Source organism: Electrona antarctica (genome assembly GCF_951216825.1).
Source record: "Electrona antarctica genome assembly, chromosome: 11".
NCBI classification, from domain to species: Eukaryota; Metazoa; Chordata; class Actinopteri; order Myctophiformes; family Myctophidae; genus Electrona; species Electrona antarctica.
The window spans coordinates 8429828-8445932 of NC_136792.1; the positions used below are offsets into that span (position 1 = coordinate 8429828).

At 43.6% G+C, this 16105-nt stretch overlaps 1 protein-coding gene and 1 long non-coding RNA gene across 9 annotated transcripts in view; one reads left to right on the plus strand and one right to left on the minus strand.

Annotated features, from left to right (window-relative positions):
* The window catches only part of nf1a (neurofibromin 1a), a 132194-nt gene that overhangs the window by 54235 nt on the left and 61854 nt on the right, over window positions 1-16105 (plus strand). For all 8 annotated transcript variants that reach the window (XM_079514833.1, XM_079514835.1, XM_079514840.1 and 5 more), the window contains 5 exons: window positions 4881-5039; window positions 5821-5918; window positions 7174-7320; window positions 9941-10087; window positions 12270-12380. In XM_079514833.1, coding sequence (XP_079370959.1) covers window positions 4881-5039; window positions 5821-5918; window positions 7174-7320; window positions 9941-10087; window positions 12270-12380 — 662 coding nt within the window. The remainder of the gene's footprint in view (window positions 1-4880; window positions 5040-5820; window positions 5919-7173; window positions 7321-9940; window positions 10088-12269; window positions 12381-16105) is intronic.
* On the minus strand, window positions 13316-15186 carry LOC306931923. Its single transcript, XR_013791086.1, has 2 exons — window positions 15010-15186; window positions 13316-13862 (listed from the first exon to the last, which is right to left on the minus strand). It is a non-coding gene; the product is annotated as an uncharacterized lncRNA (long non-coding RNA).

Consider the following 16105-nt stretch of genomic DNA (forward strand, 5'->3'; position numbering starts at 1 on the left):
AACGGAGAATCATTTCCTGGGCCCTGGTAGGGGGAGGGACTCCGAACGCTCTATACTGGGGAGGTTATTCAGCATGGCAGCTTGCATGGACTGAAGCTTTACCTCTGGTGTTGGCTTTTCTTATAAAGTCTAATCTTGTTGACGTTCACTTCTTACTTGGATAATGCAGAGTGCTCCTGCATAGAATCTGTAGAAATCCAAAGGTAGACTTTTAACCCATTTTGGGCGGGAACCCCTTTTGGTGTTAGCATTATGTTATGCTTTAGCTATTGAAAAATAGCAGATCTACAAGCTCATAGCCCGCCACCGAGTGGCGCGCTACGAGCTTGTAGGTCTGCTATTTTTGAAAAATCGAAGAACGACTGACATAGAAACATAGCTTTTTCAGAAAACTGTCATTTTCAAACAGACATTTTTAGAATCTGATCTCAGGTCAAAATGGGTTAATTCAGAATCGACTGGCTTTGCATTTCAGAGAGTATGCAGTCATAACTCAAAGATTATGAACTCATAAACTTGGATATCATGAACTGTGGGATCTCCTCCTCCAAGTACTCTGTTTGTTGCTGTAAAATACCCTTATAGAGTACCCTTAGAGTATATATGAATAGAGATGGCACCCGTAGGAAACCCTGAGGAGAAATGGACATAGTGGCCGAATTTGGTATTGCAGCGCTGGGCCAATTCTGGTCCGTTGACTATCATTGTGCACGTTCATGATGACACGTGAACTCTCTTTCATACGTGAACGCGTGCAATGATAGTCAACGGACCAGCGCGTTCACGATTTGGCCCAATTATTCCCAGAATGCACTCTGTTCCTAGCCGGAAGGAGGAGGAGCCTCATGCGCTTTTGAGCAACTCAATGCAAGTGGATGAGAGGAGAAATCCGGTGCCGTCTCTATTAATATATACTCTAAGAAAATACCGTGCTGAGTCTGTGCAGGGTTTTGTATTTTGCACATTACAGTATTGTGCACAGGCAAACAAAAATGTCCTTTGGATTTTACTTACAGCAGATGGAAACGTGCACTGTCTGACATTCTCCTGAGTGCATGAAAACATACCTTACACGCAGACCGGTGTGGATGTTAACTTTATTTATATTTTTGTTTGTACCAAATTCCATCATGCCAATGATTTTTGAAGCCACAGGGTGGGGGCTCTGGCTTTGTCTTTGTCAGTGAATGTCTTTGTGAGTGTGAATGCACAATATGCATGTTGTTGGTCATTTTGTGGGCTATGTATGTATGTGTGTAAGGTGGAATGTGTGTAGTCACACACAGGCTTTGCTTTGGGTCCAGAGCAGGCTGTGATGTGTGACCGGGGTGTCTGGACGGTCACCTATATAGGCTGGGGTCATACACCGCTTTGCTCCACACATCTGTCTCACTCTTATTTTTATTTATTTTTTGAGTGGAACTGTGTGTGTGTGGGGGGGGGGGGGGGGGGGGGGGGGAGATTGGGGGTTCAAGTGTCCTCCTTCCACACCTCAAGGTTTTTTGTTTTTCTGCACAGTAAAATTCATATTGTCCGTTCAACTCTGAGTGACATGTCGAGAGGATTTGTGTACACTTTTACACTTAATGAAATTAATTTAAAAAATGCGCACGCATGCACGCAGTAGAAAAAAATTAAAAATAAAATAAAAAAATAAATAATAAAGAAAACTTCAAAAAATAACCTAAAAATTTAAAAAAGTGTGTGTATGTGTGTCAGACTGCCACAACAGCTGCGTTCGCTTCCCGCGTTCACGCTTCTTACTTGTCATTATATCATCAATTTTATGTGAGCGTAGCCACCACGGCTCAAATCTTACGTCAGGTCCTTGTTCACGTACAAATTATGTAATCTTAACATCTAACCATGTGTATCCTTAACATAAATAGGTAGTGGAAATTACAGGATTAACGGGTGATGTCGTTACAAGCATTTCAAATCTAGGTGTTGAAAACAATATATCATGTTCGGTTCTGTTGATGCTTGATCAGTGACCCATTTAAACGGGTGCTTAAAGCTTGAACAGTCACTGTGAAATGCGTTCACACTTTACTACTTGGAAATGTCAGTTATTCTGGCTTGTGGACGATAGTGCCATAAGAAATAGTATTGCATTAACGGGGTGGTATTGGTGGAGTGTTCCGAGGGAGCAGTTTATGTAACTTAGATAGTATTTTATGTAGACATGACACTCTATAGTGTATACGCATAGTTTCATTATATAGATATTAGGATGTTAGGTTGGGTTCTTAGCTTACGTATTATTCAGGATAACTATTTTTATGTATTTGATGTATTGCCATGTTTTTTTTTTTATTCTTGCTTACTGTAAATGCCTAAATTGTATCTCGGCCAGAACTCGGGACTGCACGATGCAGAGAAACTGGACCTCATTCATCACTTTTAAAATATTGTCTGTCACTTAGGCTAAAACAGACTATTACTATTATTTAGTCAAAAATGTGTATATATTTTTTTTGTGTGTCTGATTTAGGTTTTCCTTTCGGATATTTCTTGTGGATAGAAGTTAGTGACTACTGGATCAGAATGGTCTGCTGTCGTATTTTTGTTATATTTGTCTATTTCTTATTGGAATGACCTCCCTGTGTGAGGTTATTGGTGGGTATACCAATGACCTCCCTGTGTGAGGTTATTGGTGGGTATACCAATGACCTTATTGGTGGGTATACCAATGACCTTATTGGTGGGTATACCCATGACCTGTCTCATTCCGCACATATGATTGTCTTCTGGGCTGTCAATGTAAATAGATGTGTGTGTGAATCCTGGTGACTGACTGGTGGGGTTTCTTTGCTTGTCAGTCTTCCGCTTCTCCATGTCATAAAACTTGCGGATCAACACCTGACTCTGAGCCTGATTCCTGGGCTAGGATATAATGCAGATTCCTGCCTTCTATTGATAAACGAGGGCCCATTGAGAGAGGTGGAAAGGGAACCTTCTATTGATAAACGAGGGCCCATTGAGAGAGGTGGAAAGGGAACCTTCTATTGATAAACGAGGGCCCATAGAGAGAGGTGGAAAGGGAACCTTCTATTGATAAACGAGGGCCCATTGAGAGAGGTGGAAAGGGAACCTTCTATTGATAAACGAGGGCCCATAGAGAGAGGTGGAAAGGGAACCTTCTATTGATAAACGAGGGCCCATTGAGAGAGGTGGAAAGGGAACCTTCTATTGATAAACGAGGGCCCATAGAGAGGTGGAAAGGGAACCTTCTATTGATAAACGAGGGCCCATTGAGAGAGGTGGAAAGGGAACCTTCTATTGATAAACGAGGGCCCATAGAGACTAGAGAGAGGTGGAAAGGGAACCTTCTATTGATAAACGAGGGCCCATAGAGACTAGAGAGAGGTGGAAAGGGAACCTTCTATTGATAAACGAGGGCCCATAGAGACTAGAGAGAGGTGGAAAGGGAACCTTCTATTGATAAACGAGGGCCCATAGAGACTAGAGAGAGGTGGAAAGGGAACCTTCTATTGATAAACGAGGGCCCATAGAGAGAGGTGGAAAGGGAACCTTCTATTGATAAACGAGGGCCCATAGAGAGAGGTGGAATGGGAACCTTCTATTGATAAACGAGGGCCCATAGAGACTAGAGAGAGGTGGAAAGGGAACCAAAGTAGTGTTTTCGTTGACTAAAACTATGACGGAAATTGTTCGTTGACTACCTTTTTTTCCACTGACGAAAACTAAATGGAAACTAAATGAAAACTAAGCTATGGTGACTAAAACTATGACTAAATATACTGTCGATTTTGTCAACAAATCTTACTAATATGACTAAAATGTTAGGAAGGGACTAGTGGACAAGAGATCCAGTATGTAATTTTACACTTGGTTGCAAAATAGCCGATCTACAAGCGCTGCGACGCGTTGTGAGCTTGTAAATCTGCTATTTTCAGCAAGTGTAAAATCAGCCATTACGACAGCAAGGCCCCGCCAAAATTAATTTTAGTCGACTAAATCAACTGTAGATTTAGTAGACTAAAATCTTATGATATTTAGTCGACTAAAACTAGACTAAACACTAAAGCATTCCGGGTGACTAAAACTAAATGAAAACTATTCAAGAGACTTATATGACTAAAACTAAAAAACAAAATTTGCTGCCAAAAACAACACTGAACCAAAGTGCACCCAAATGGGACCCCGGTACAGGTCGCTCAGAGTTAAATGAACACAGTGGATTTTACTGCGTCATTGTTTCCTAACAGAGATGATGCTTGTCTTTTCATCATATCTTTTGGATTCCATTAGACTCCATCTATCATCATCATTCTGAGTGTCTTGCTCTGCACTGAGATCTGTGCTCGCTCAAAGTGGCAAAAATACATTTAAAATGGCTTTTTCCCAAATGTCTTTCTATTCCTCCTCCTTCTCCTCCGTGACCCCCCCCCCCCCCCTCCATCCCCCATCCCTTATTTTTGATCACATCTTCACTCTACTCTGCTCCTCTGTTCTCTTTGTCTCTATTCATTGGTGTCTCTTTTAACATTTCCCTCATTCCGTCCATCTTTTGTATTTTTACGTATTATTGTGTTTTTCTGTGTTTAAAACGTGTTCTTTCCCTTCTACTCAAATCCTTTAACCTTGCCCTCCTTTCTGTGTTGCCCCATTTCTTTACTCATCCATCCCTGCATCTTTTCTCCTCTCCACTGACTCCCCATCTTTCTCTCATCCCCCCCCCTCTTTTCCCTCCTTCTCTCAATCTCAAACCCCCTTCTCCCTATACATCATCATCTCGTTCTCTCACGGCACTTCATTTTTTCTGTCTCTTCATCCTCTCTCTCTCTTCACCCCATTGTCTTTCTCACCCCCTCTCTGTCTGTCTGTCTGCCTGTCTGCCTCCACCCCCCTTGCAGGTTGTGAGCCAGCGCTTCCCTCAGAACAGCATAGGTGCGGTGGGCAGTGCCATGTTCCTACGCTTCATCAACCCGGCCATCGTTTCTCCGTACGAGGCGGGCATCCTGGACAAGAAGCCCCTACCCAGGATAGAACGTGGCCTCAAACTCATGTCCAAGGTACAGGCTGGGAAGTGAGGCTTATTGTCGGGGACGACGCAATGATTTAGAAACAAAGTCTGGTTCTCTTGTTGTGTTCGTCTTTTCTTTTAGTTGTTTTGATTGTTTCCACACCCTCTGCACAGAGAGATGAAGATATGACTTTTCCTGGCGGAACACCACAGTGGGCTCCATGGCCACTAGAGAATACATTTTACTTTTATAAACCGTACATGCTGAATAAATAACTACAGTTTGAAGTAGCCTATAAATGAAACATCACACCTGTGAAGTGAGGTTTGTTAGGAGCAGCTAGCCCCTCCTATATTCAGTTGTTAGTGTTACATTTGGAGAATTTACGTTGTGTTTTAGCAAATCGGCTATTTACGTCCTACACAAACATTAAATTCCCATTGACAATGAATGGACAATTTTACGTCCTAGTGTCTGAGCAAATAGACAATATTACGTCACGATGATAAGAGCGCCCCTCACTTCACACAGATGTGATTTATTTTTTATGTCCATAGACATAAAACATGAATAAGACAAACATTAAAGGTCCATAGTCTGAAAGCCAGGCATTGGATAATGGGCTTATCGCCCCTCAAAAATAGGAAGCAAAAAATATTAAAAAGAATGAGATCTTGAAACGAGTAAGGAGTGTTCTGTGAAAGGTAATTGATACTAGGCATCATATAGTGGTGTTCCTGAAGCCTGGGTTTTTTCCACAGTGGTAGCTTTTGATTTAGGCATTTCCTTTTTAATCAAACAACGTTGCTTCCCTTGTTTGTCCCTCCAGATCCTGCAGAGCATCGCCAACCATGTGTTGTTTACTAAAGAGGAACATATGAGGCCGTTTAATGACTTTGTGAAGAGCAACTTTGACGATGCCAGGCGGTAAGGCAACCGGCGCATAATCCCTGCAAAGCTTTTTTTTAATGAATGCCTTAATCCATTTAGTCCTGACGTCGAAATAAAATAAAAAGTCTTCTGAAAGAATATATATTCAAAGATTTGTGCTGCATTTCCACGATTCTTTAAAAATAGCAGACCTACAAGCTCGTAGCGTGCCACTCGGTGCCGCGCTATGAGCTTGTAGATCTGCTATTTTTCAATAGCTAAAGCATAACATAATGCTAACACCAAAAGGATTTCCCGTCCAAAATGGGTTAATGCCTTAATTCACTGATGAATCCTCATGTTGGAAGAAAGGGTTCCGTACTCGGTCCCCGGAGTTGAAGAAGCGCTGAAAAACACATCCATTATCACACATTCTCAGGAACTTGGATAAAAGTGCAGTTTTTTTTTTCCCCTCCCATCGACAGCCTGTGTCCCTTTGATGCATATATGCCCACATATGGAGATTTCTGTTTGTGTCTCTCTCCGTGTCCCTTTAGTCCTATATATATATGGAGTTCTGTGTCAGGCATGCCCAAATATGGGGTGTTGTGATGTCAGAACAGGCCAGCTCCATATATGGAGCCTTGGCAGGGGCCCTAGTGTCCAGAGGCCTTTTGTGGCAGTTCTGGACAACCGTTGGTCCGACCGACTCAACACCGGGCACTGCACTCCCTGCGACACACACACACACACACACACACACACACACACACACACACACACACACACACTATTTTTGCATAATTGTTATAATCATTTACATGTTGGAAAACATTTTCAAATATAAAAAAAGAGCAGAAATTGCAGATCTACAAGCTTCCAACACGTCACTAAGTAAGGCGTTGTAGGCTTGTAGATCTGTTATTAACCGCTGCTGTCAGAGGGCCGGAGGTGGGCAAATTATTGTGAAAGAAGGCTATTTTTGAAAATGTATGAAAAGGTTTCAACAGATGACTGGATATGACTGACGGTTATGTAAAAGAATTGCAAATTATCTCAAATAGTTGCGATTGTGTAATAACTGTGACGGGCCTGCTTCCTAGCTGTGATGACTCGTGTGAATGTTTTCAAGGCAGTTTAGTATTCTCATCTTCATATTTTGCCATTACAGGCCTAATGCCAGATAATGTTTTTAGAAGCTGTGTGTTGTGTGGAGGTGTCACAGTTTCCTGTCCCGTGGTGTGTAACCTCCTGCCTGGGTGTGTCTGTCCAACCGCGCTCCCCCCCCCCCCCCCCCCCCCCCCCCACACAGGTTCTTTCTGGACATTGCGTCAGACTCGCCCCCCAGTGACTCCATCAACCACAGCCTGTCCTTCATCAGTGACGGCAACGTGCTCGCACTCCACAGGCTACTGTGGAACAACCAGGAAAGGATTGGACAATACCTGTCTTCCAACAGGTCTGGGAATATGCACGCACAAGCACGCACGCACGCACGGACACAGACACACACAAGAGTGACACAGAGACTCACACAGACACTCTTGTTTATACAGAGGATATACATTGCAGACGTGCACACACAGACACACACACACACACACACTCACACACTCTCACACTCTCTCACACACACACACACACACACACACACACACACACACACACACACACACACACACACACACACACACACACACACACACACACTCTCTCCTTTAAGGCAAGCGGACAGGGCCTGGGCCATGGCTCAGTGGTCCAGGCACCTTGGCTGGCAATCCAGTCTGGCAGTGTGCCGCGGGTTCGACTCCCGATCCCGACGGCCTTCACTGCATGTCTCCCCCCCCCATCTCTCTCCCCATTTCCTGTCAGCCTACTGTCTGTCCCTCCATAAAAAATATACAATAAAGGCGAAAGCCACAAAAAAAAACATTAAAAAAAAAGGCAAGCGGACAGCAGGGGACAGATTGTTTGCTGCGAGGAGTGTAACATCTGTTGGTCTGGGTTTGGCCGTCAGCCCGTCTAGCGCTGCAGCAACCCTAATAAAGCAGGTGACGGTCCATCTGCTGTTTAATGTACCACAGAACTATACCCTTCACTCGTAGCACAATGTCTTAAAATCTTAAAAAGGATCAAACATCGCATAGAATTGAGTTGTGAGCTTTCGTCGTTGTTGTTATTGTAAATCTTTTCACACATTTTTAAAAGCTTGTGAAAATGTATACCATCTGCAAGCTCACAAATCATCGCAGCTATTTTTCCACTATCTGTGAAATGAATACGGGGGTGCCTTGAGATTTCGACTCGTGAACCTTGTGAACAAATCGACTGAACTACAAACCTCAAGGTCAAATTGACAACAAGAAATGGGTCAGTATTAAAGGAGAATTCCATGCTAGAAGGCTTTCTTACCTTTATTTGTAGTTGTTACGTCCCCACCAAAGAGGTCCAGGTGTTATTTTGTGCAAAAGTGCATTATTGGCTTTTCCATCGAGATAAGTAGTAAAGTGTGCCACTTGGGATACTATTTACATTATGAAGAGAGGATTAAGAGATGGAAATAAGCGAATTAGCACAACAACCCAATGCCCCATTCCAGTCAATTCAATTAATTGAGGGCTTATGGTAGGGGAAATAGCCAATAATGCGCTTTTGCACAAAATAACACCTGGACCAATTTGGTGGGGACGTAACAACTACAAATAATGGTAAGAAAGCCTTCTAGCATGGAATTCTCCTTTAAATTATGTGTCAATATGGTTTATTCTTTCTTTCACTGTCGATACACACTTAGAACTCATGTGCACATCTGACACTTTGTGTTGAATCAAGTGATCTGTACGTACAGTACACTACCTGGTAGCCAAGGACCCCCGAAATGTATTTAGATGTGGACCCCACATCTGAAAATGTTTTGTGCCAGGGACCCCCAGAAGAGAAGAGTAGTGTTAAAAAAAAAAAGCTAAATTATTTACTTTCAACCTTTTTCCAAAAATGTACAAAAATAACTCGCTTGGTGGTGGGCGGCGGTGGTGGTGCGTTGCACACGGAAGTGTTGACTGAGGCTACTGTTGCTTATTATCACAACATAAAGTTATATCATGATTTCGACCTAAATGACTTAACTTGTCTCCGCTGTTGAGAAGCACGCAACTGCTGTTTATAACATCCTGCAGTCCAATCTGATTAAAAAAAGGTCACCCACCCGCGTAAGTATATTTTTCACCCGTCAAACTCGGGTACCCATGGGGTATCCGCGGGTAGCTGTCGCTGACCCGTTGCAGGACTGCCTGCAGGTACAACATTGAGTAATTACATTGGACTTTTAGCTGCATGATAAAATGCTTGTCACTCAACGATGATAGGATGATTTAAGGTTTTATTGGCCTAACCTATGAAATGCACCTGTCACAATGTGAGCACTGTCTGTACATCGAGTTGTGATGACATTTAAAACTGAATTTATACTCCATCACACAAAGCACGACGAAGCAACACACGTGTTGCTTGTTGGCAATAACTGATTTTTAAAGTTTTAACCCAATCCATCCATGTCAACCTCGACATCTCGTGTAGCCAAACATGAGAACACAAGATTTGATAAAAGAGCATTAACCCACCTTTAAAAATAATATTTTTACCTTATTTTGGGTTCGGACACTGGACCCCATAGGACTCCCATGGTAGAAACCTCTTACACCCCATTCCTCGGTGTGCGCGCATTCGGCCAATAGTACAATTTTGGGAGGTTAATAAATTCGAGGGCGTGCTAACCATATTAACCCATTTAGACCGTACGACGTGTGGGAACATCATAACTAATCCAAGCTTAGTTAGGGAGTTTACAGAGTAAAAGTGGCCATATCTTCCCGCCACCCCGAGCTTCTATTTTGAAAGAAATCCCGGCACTGATTGTGTTAACGGGAGGGAATCGGTTAAACTTGAAAATCTGCTGTGAGGAATAACCCGGTGCCATGTACTGTATGTACCACAGACTTCAAAATAAAAGTGAGATTATCAATACCAACACATGAGCCTCTAAGACAGCCTAATGTTTGATGCCGTTTGTCACATTCCAGGGACCACAAGGCCGTGGGCAGACGGCCCTTTGACAAGATGGCCACCCTGCTGGCCTACCTGGGACCCCCTGAGCACAAGCCTGTGGCCGATACCCACTGGTCCAGTCTAAACCTCACCAGTTCCAAGTTTGAGGAGTTCATGACCAGGTACAACTATGATTTTGTTATTTTCCCTAAAGACTATTTTGTAATTCAAATGTTTGAAGACATTACTGTTTTATTGGACATGATTAGTGTGGAGAGACATTGACAAACGGGCTACAATATATAGTTTTCTAACAATTCTCTACTGTGAAGTTAGGCCCGTTTTTGACTTGGGTGTCCCTATTTGGGCGTGCATGCATGTGAATAGCATTTTTGTCTCCACTACCACTACTTTAATAACTGACATTACACTACAGTATCGGTTTACTTTTTTACCTAGCTTTTGAAATGCTTTTGAAATGCATAAAACAAATATTGTTTGTTGATCACGACTTAATAAACACGACGTTTATTCAGTTTTTAACTCACTTTATTGACCGTACACCGGCAGGACATGTAAACACAGTTCCCTCCACAATTCACATCTGAGGCCCAGTGCTCACTGCACATGCTGTCAGTGTGTATTACCGTAAAGGAGTGTCGTAAAGTAGAACACAAGTTAACATTGTTCATCCCATGTATAACTAAGTAAGTAAGTCAGAGAGGATTATTGTCTGACGTCTGTATCAGCCAGGGTGCGGGAGTCTATCCCTGTTTCAATGCGCTAGACCTCTGGGAGATGGATTGCTGAGGTGGAGCGCAACACCTACCATCAGCTCACAGTACTTACTGCACGACTTCAAGCTGTGTCGAACCCATGACCTTGCGGTCGAAAGGCGAGTGCTCTACCGACTAAGCTACCCGGACACTAATGTGAAATTTAAATAATCAAATGTTGAGACGCTTAGAAAACCGGTTTAGTCAGTGCTTTGACCGGCGATGCTCTGAGCACTCTCTGAATGATCAATAAAGAGCACCCCGTGGCCCAGGTGCGTTACAGTGCCCTCTCCGGATGCACAAAGTGTGTAATGGAGTGGCACCGGGGCTGGCAGAACCTCAATGGGCACCTCATTCCATTCATTGGAAACACCTCTGTTGTGAACTTGTAGATTGGCTATTTTTGCCACTCAGCACCACCGTACGACAGATTATAAAATAGCTAGCGGCTTTTGTCGTTAATTAAATGTCATGCGTGACTGCAGCAGGCCTTAAGGTTCTTCAGTTATTATTTGGATTAGAATGCGAGGGGGCGAACTGCAGCCCTGACCACCTTGGATTAGAATGAGAGGGGGCGAACTGCAGCCCTGAACACCTTGGATTAGAATGAGAGGGGGGCGAACTGCAGCCCTGACCACCTTGGATTAGAATGAGAGGGGGCGAACTGCAGCCCTGACCACCTTGGATTAGAATGAGAGGGGGCGAACTGCAGCCCTGACCACCTTGGATTAGAATGAGAGGGGGGTGAACTGCAGCCCTGACCACCTTGGATTAGAATGAGAGGGGGCGAACTGCAGCCCTGACCACCTTGGATTAGAATGAGAGGGGGCGAACTGCAGCCCTGACCACCTTGGATTAGAATGAGAGGGGGCGAACTGCAGCCTTGACCACCTTGGATTAGAATGAGAGGGGGCGAACTGCAGCCCTGACCACCTTGGATTAGAATGAGAGGGGGCGAACTGCAGCCCTGACCACCTTGGATTAGAATGAGAGGGGGCGAATTGCAGCCCTGACCACCTTGGATTAGAATGAGAGGGGGCGAACTGCAGCCCTGACCACCTTGGATTAGAATGAGAGGGGGGCGAACTGCAGCCCTGACCACCTTGGATTAGAATGAGAGGGGGCGAACTGCAGCCCTGACCACCTTGGATTAGAATGAGAGGGGGCGAACTGCAGCCCTGACCACCTTGGATTAGAATGAGAGGGGGGTGAACTGCAGCCCTGACCACCTTGGATTAGAATGAGAGGGGGCGAACTGCAGCCCTGACCACCTTGGATTAGAATGAGAGGGGGCGAACTGCAGCCCTGACCACCTTGGATTAGAATGAGAGGGGGCGAACTGCAGCCCTGACCACCTTGGATTAGAATGAGAGGGGGCGAACTGCAGCCCTGACCACCTTGGATTAGAATGAGAGGGGGCGAACTGCAGCCCTGACCACCTTGGATTAGAATGAGAGGGGGCGAACTGCAGCCCTGACCACCTTGGATTATAATGAGAGGGGGCGAACTGCAGCCCTGACCACCTTTCCACTGTAAGGTTGTATGGGCTTATGATGATCATTGTGCCTTTGACTGTGTGTCCTCCTAGGCATCAAGTCCATGAGAAGGAGGAGTTCAAAGCCTTGAAGACCCTCAACATATTCTACCAGGCGGGCACCTCCAAGACCGGCAACCCTGTCTTCTACTATGTGGCTCGCAGGTAAGGATGGAAGGCTCTGCATGCTCCCCACGGTGCTCCCCATGGTGCTCCCCACGGTGCTCCCCACGGTTTCTCAAGCTGCACAAGCACTTGTTCATACATTAGTTGGTCACTAGATGGCCACCCTCGAAAGGGCGGAATTTCCACAGTACGATTTAGACAAAAGGGCATTTTTGTAAGGACTTAGTTCTTTCTAAGGTGGCCGTCTAGTGACAACCTATTCACACGGTGGCCATTTTACATTGTACCTTAGCAGTAAACTCTGCCGAATGTTATGTAAGAGCAAAATGGAAGCTGTGTGAATATGATCAGTTGATCCTTTACATTGTGTAGATTTAGTTGTACCAATATTGGCAAGTATTGACAATCCTGTTGACAGTGAGTGCTTTGCTCTTTGGCATGCCTCACTTCCCGCCCATTTTGGGCCGGAACCCCTTTTGGTGTTAGCATTATGTTATGCTTTAGCTATTGAAAAATAGCAGATCTACAAGATCATAGCGCGCCACCGAGTGGCGCGCTATGAGCTTGTAGGTCTGCTATTTTTGAAAAATCGAAGAACCACTGACATAGAAACATAGCTTTTTCAAAAAACTCAGGATGTAGAAGACATTTTTAGAATCTGATCTCAGGTCAAAATGGGTTAAATCAGATTCATAAATTTAAGTTCTGCTCAAATATACAGAGACGTTTCTTGTGACCGTCTTTATTGTGGGTTAGAACTTAAGGTTCGGTTATTGATTTGGAATCAATAACTGGAGGTAGTGTTAGTTAGTGTCCTTGAGCAAGACACTGAAGCCCCAACTTCCCCCGATGAGCAGGTTGGTGCCTTGCATGGTTTCCTCTTCCTCTGCTTCCATTTTGTAAAAAAACAACAAAAACAGATCTAGCCAGCCGTCACAAGTTAGCACAGAAAAGAACACATCACTGCGAAGAAAAAAGAAAGAAGTTGGTGTGGTTTGGTTTCACACGGTTTATTGATGTGAAAACGATTCTATAAAGAAGATTTGAAAGTTACATTGATGTGCTGCACTTTACACAATCCAGCTCATTCCTGAATGTAGCAACACTCTTACATCAGATACAGTATATAGGATATATATGAAATCTTTTTCAAATGCAGAGCCACGGGACATATCGGTAAAATGGTGGCTTGTCGTGAGCACGACGTGTATGCCACTTCTCCACTCGCACACAATAGAAAGGAACAGTACATAAACGACAGAGGACATGAATGGCAGCCATCCATGTTCTCTACACAGCGGTAATGCACCGAACTGTGATGCAGGCGATGCACAGCGTCACAAGTTGTACTGGTCCCACACCGTTTCCGACTGGAGAGGAGCTGACGGTGGTCATCTTGGTGGTCGTGGCTGTGGTGGCTGTGGTGGCAGTTACGTTGTTCCCCTCAGCTGGCAGGAACTGCACCATGATTAGCATCACTGCCATGAGCCCAGTCACAAACCGATTATTCATGGTGGCTTGCTACAAAGACACACACACACACACACACACACACACACACACACACACACACACACACACACACACACCACTTATTAAGTAGTTGAATTGAGATGTCTTTGACTTCCATACAGTGTAACTTTTTTTTTATTAACCAAATTATTAATTGGTTATTTTCATATAATTATTCACTGGCAGGATTTCTTTTTTTTTGTTTCCATTAATTTCGATTTGTATAGAGGTTATGTGCATGCATGAAGTTAGTGGCAAACTGTGTTTAACGTCGCTTAATACAATCATATAGGACTTCTGTTTAGATGGGCTGCCTGTGAGGGCCAGAAAGTAGTTTTTTTCCACTCCGTTAGGCGTTCTGCATAGCTTCTGCCTTCCTGGTAGGATGATGATGTCACCCTCTATTCTTTACGGAAATATATTGCCATTGAAGAGTCGGCAGCAAACTAAAGTTACAGTATGAACAGATGCTGAACTGACCAAACAGCTGCTATAGTATGACTAGAACTAACATTATAGCTTATAGTTTAACATAAGGGTCTCTCAGCTGGTCTTGTGGGTTTATCTCATTGTAATTAGCATGAGAATTTCCCTCGCCACATTTATCTAAAACGTGTGGTGGTAGCTGTGGGATTTTATTTTGTATAAAGTGATAATTTCCCTCTAAACTTTAGATATCAGATTCTAACATAACATGTACAGCAATTTAATGAATACTATATTGAGATTAAATATCTTCTCATCTTGAAACCAAAACCTCATTCTATTCCCCTTTTTAACCCATTTTGACCTGAGATCAGATTCTAAAAATGTCTTCTACATCCTGACAGTTTTCTGAAAAAGCTATGTTTCTATGTCAGTGGTTCTTCGATTTTTCAAAAATAGCTAAAGTATAACATAATGCTTAGTTAAAACACCAAAAGGGGTTCCCGTACACTCGTACAGAATGGGTTAACCTGAGAAACCTGCTTCGTGTAAATTGACAAAGATACCAATCTAGATTAAAGATTACACTGTTGCATTGTAAAATTTAGGAAGTTGAGGAAGAAAATGTGACAACAATATAAATGTGACGGACATATTGTCTACATTTAGTCATAATTTGTGTTGCATCCATATAAAGCCATATCGCGTAGACGGGGTTTTTTCTACTCACCAGTGTGTAGGTAGGTATGGTATGAAAGTTGTGTCCTGGATGGGGATCAGCCAAATGTCTGCTCTCACCAGTGTGTAGGTATGGTATGAAGGTTGTGTCCTGGATGGGGATCAGCCTGCTCTGCTCTGCTCTGCTGTTTCCTCATTTACACTTTTGTCTCATACAAAAAGAGGATGGTCTGTTCAGTGCCTTACAGTCTATGGTTCAGTCCCTGACCACAGCCTAGCTGGTCCACCCAGTCGTGACAAAGAGGATGGTCTGTTCAGTGCCTTACAGTCTATGGTTCAGTGCCTGACCACAGCCTATCTGGTCCACCCAGTCGTGACAAAGGTGACCACTGCTCCACTCCCTTATTTAGGTCGAGTAAATGCAGAGTATGCATTTCACGTACGTATGTATATGCAAATGTACAGTGACAAATAAATACCCCAACAACTAAATAGGACAACATTATTTCAATAATTATAATTGCAGTGCATTTGCTGAAAATGAACACTCGTGCTACTACTCTGGGTAATTAAAGCGGGGAAAAGAATGCTAATGACTTACTGGTTAGACTTTTGTTTGCCTATACTGTATTTGTGAGGTAAACTATTTTAATAGGCCTATCTCACAGCCCCCTTTCCACGCCCCCTTCCGGTAGCTAGTGGTGTCATTTAACATTAGCATTTACACGTTTTTTTCTCTGGAGAATCTAAGTACATTTCCTAATGTAAAAATGTGACAGACCAATATTATTATGAAGCAAACAAGATGGTAAATCAGCTCGAACAGATAGAACAAACCTTACCTTGAGAAAACAAAAGTTGTAGACTTCTTAAATGACCTCTGTTAACATGTAGCGTCTATGGAGTGACGTCACGCTATCACCACTAGCTCCGAAAGGGGGCGGGGAAATTCTGTGAGATAGGCCTATTGCCTAACTATTGTACTTGTGTCAGTATGATACCGTACCTGATCCTATATGCACTGCAGTACACCACAATGTTCACAGTAGCCTCGGAAACACAGACATTTTTATTTCCAGGGAGGAAAAAGGGGTCTGGGGCCGAGTCCACTTCAATTCGGCATAGAGTAGCGCAAACGTCTGTCTCTC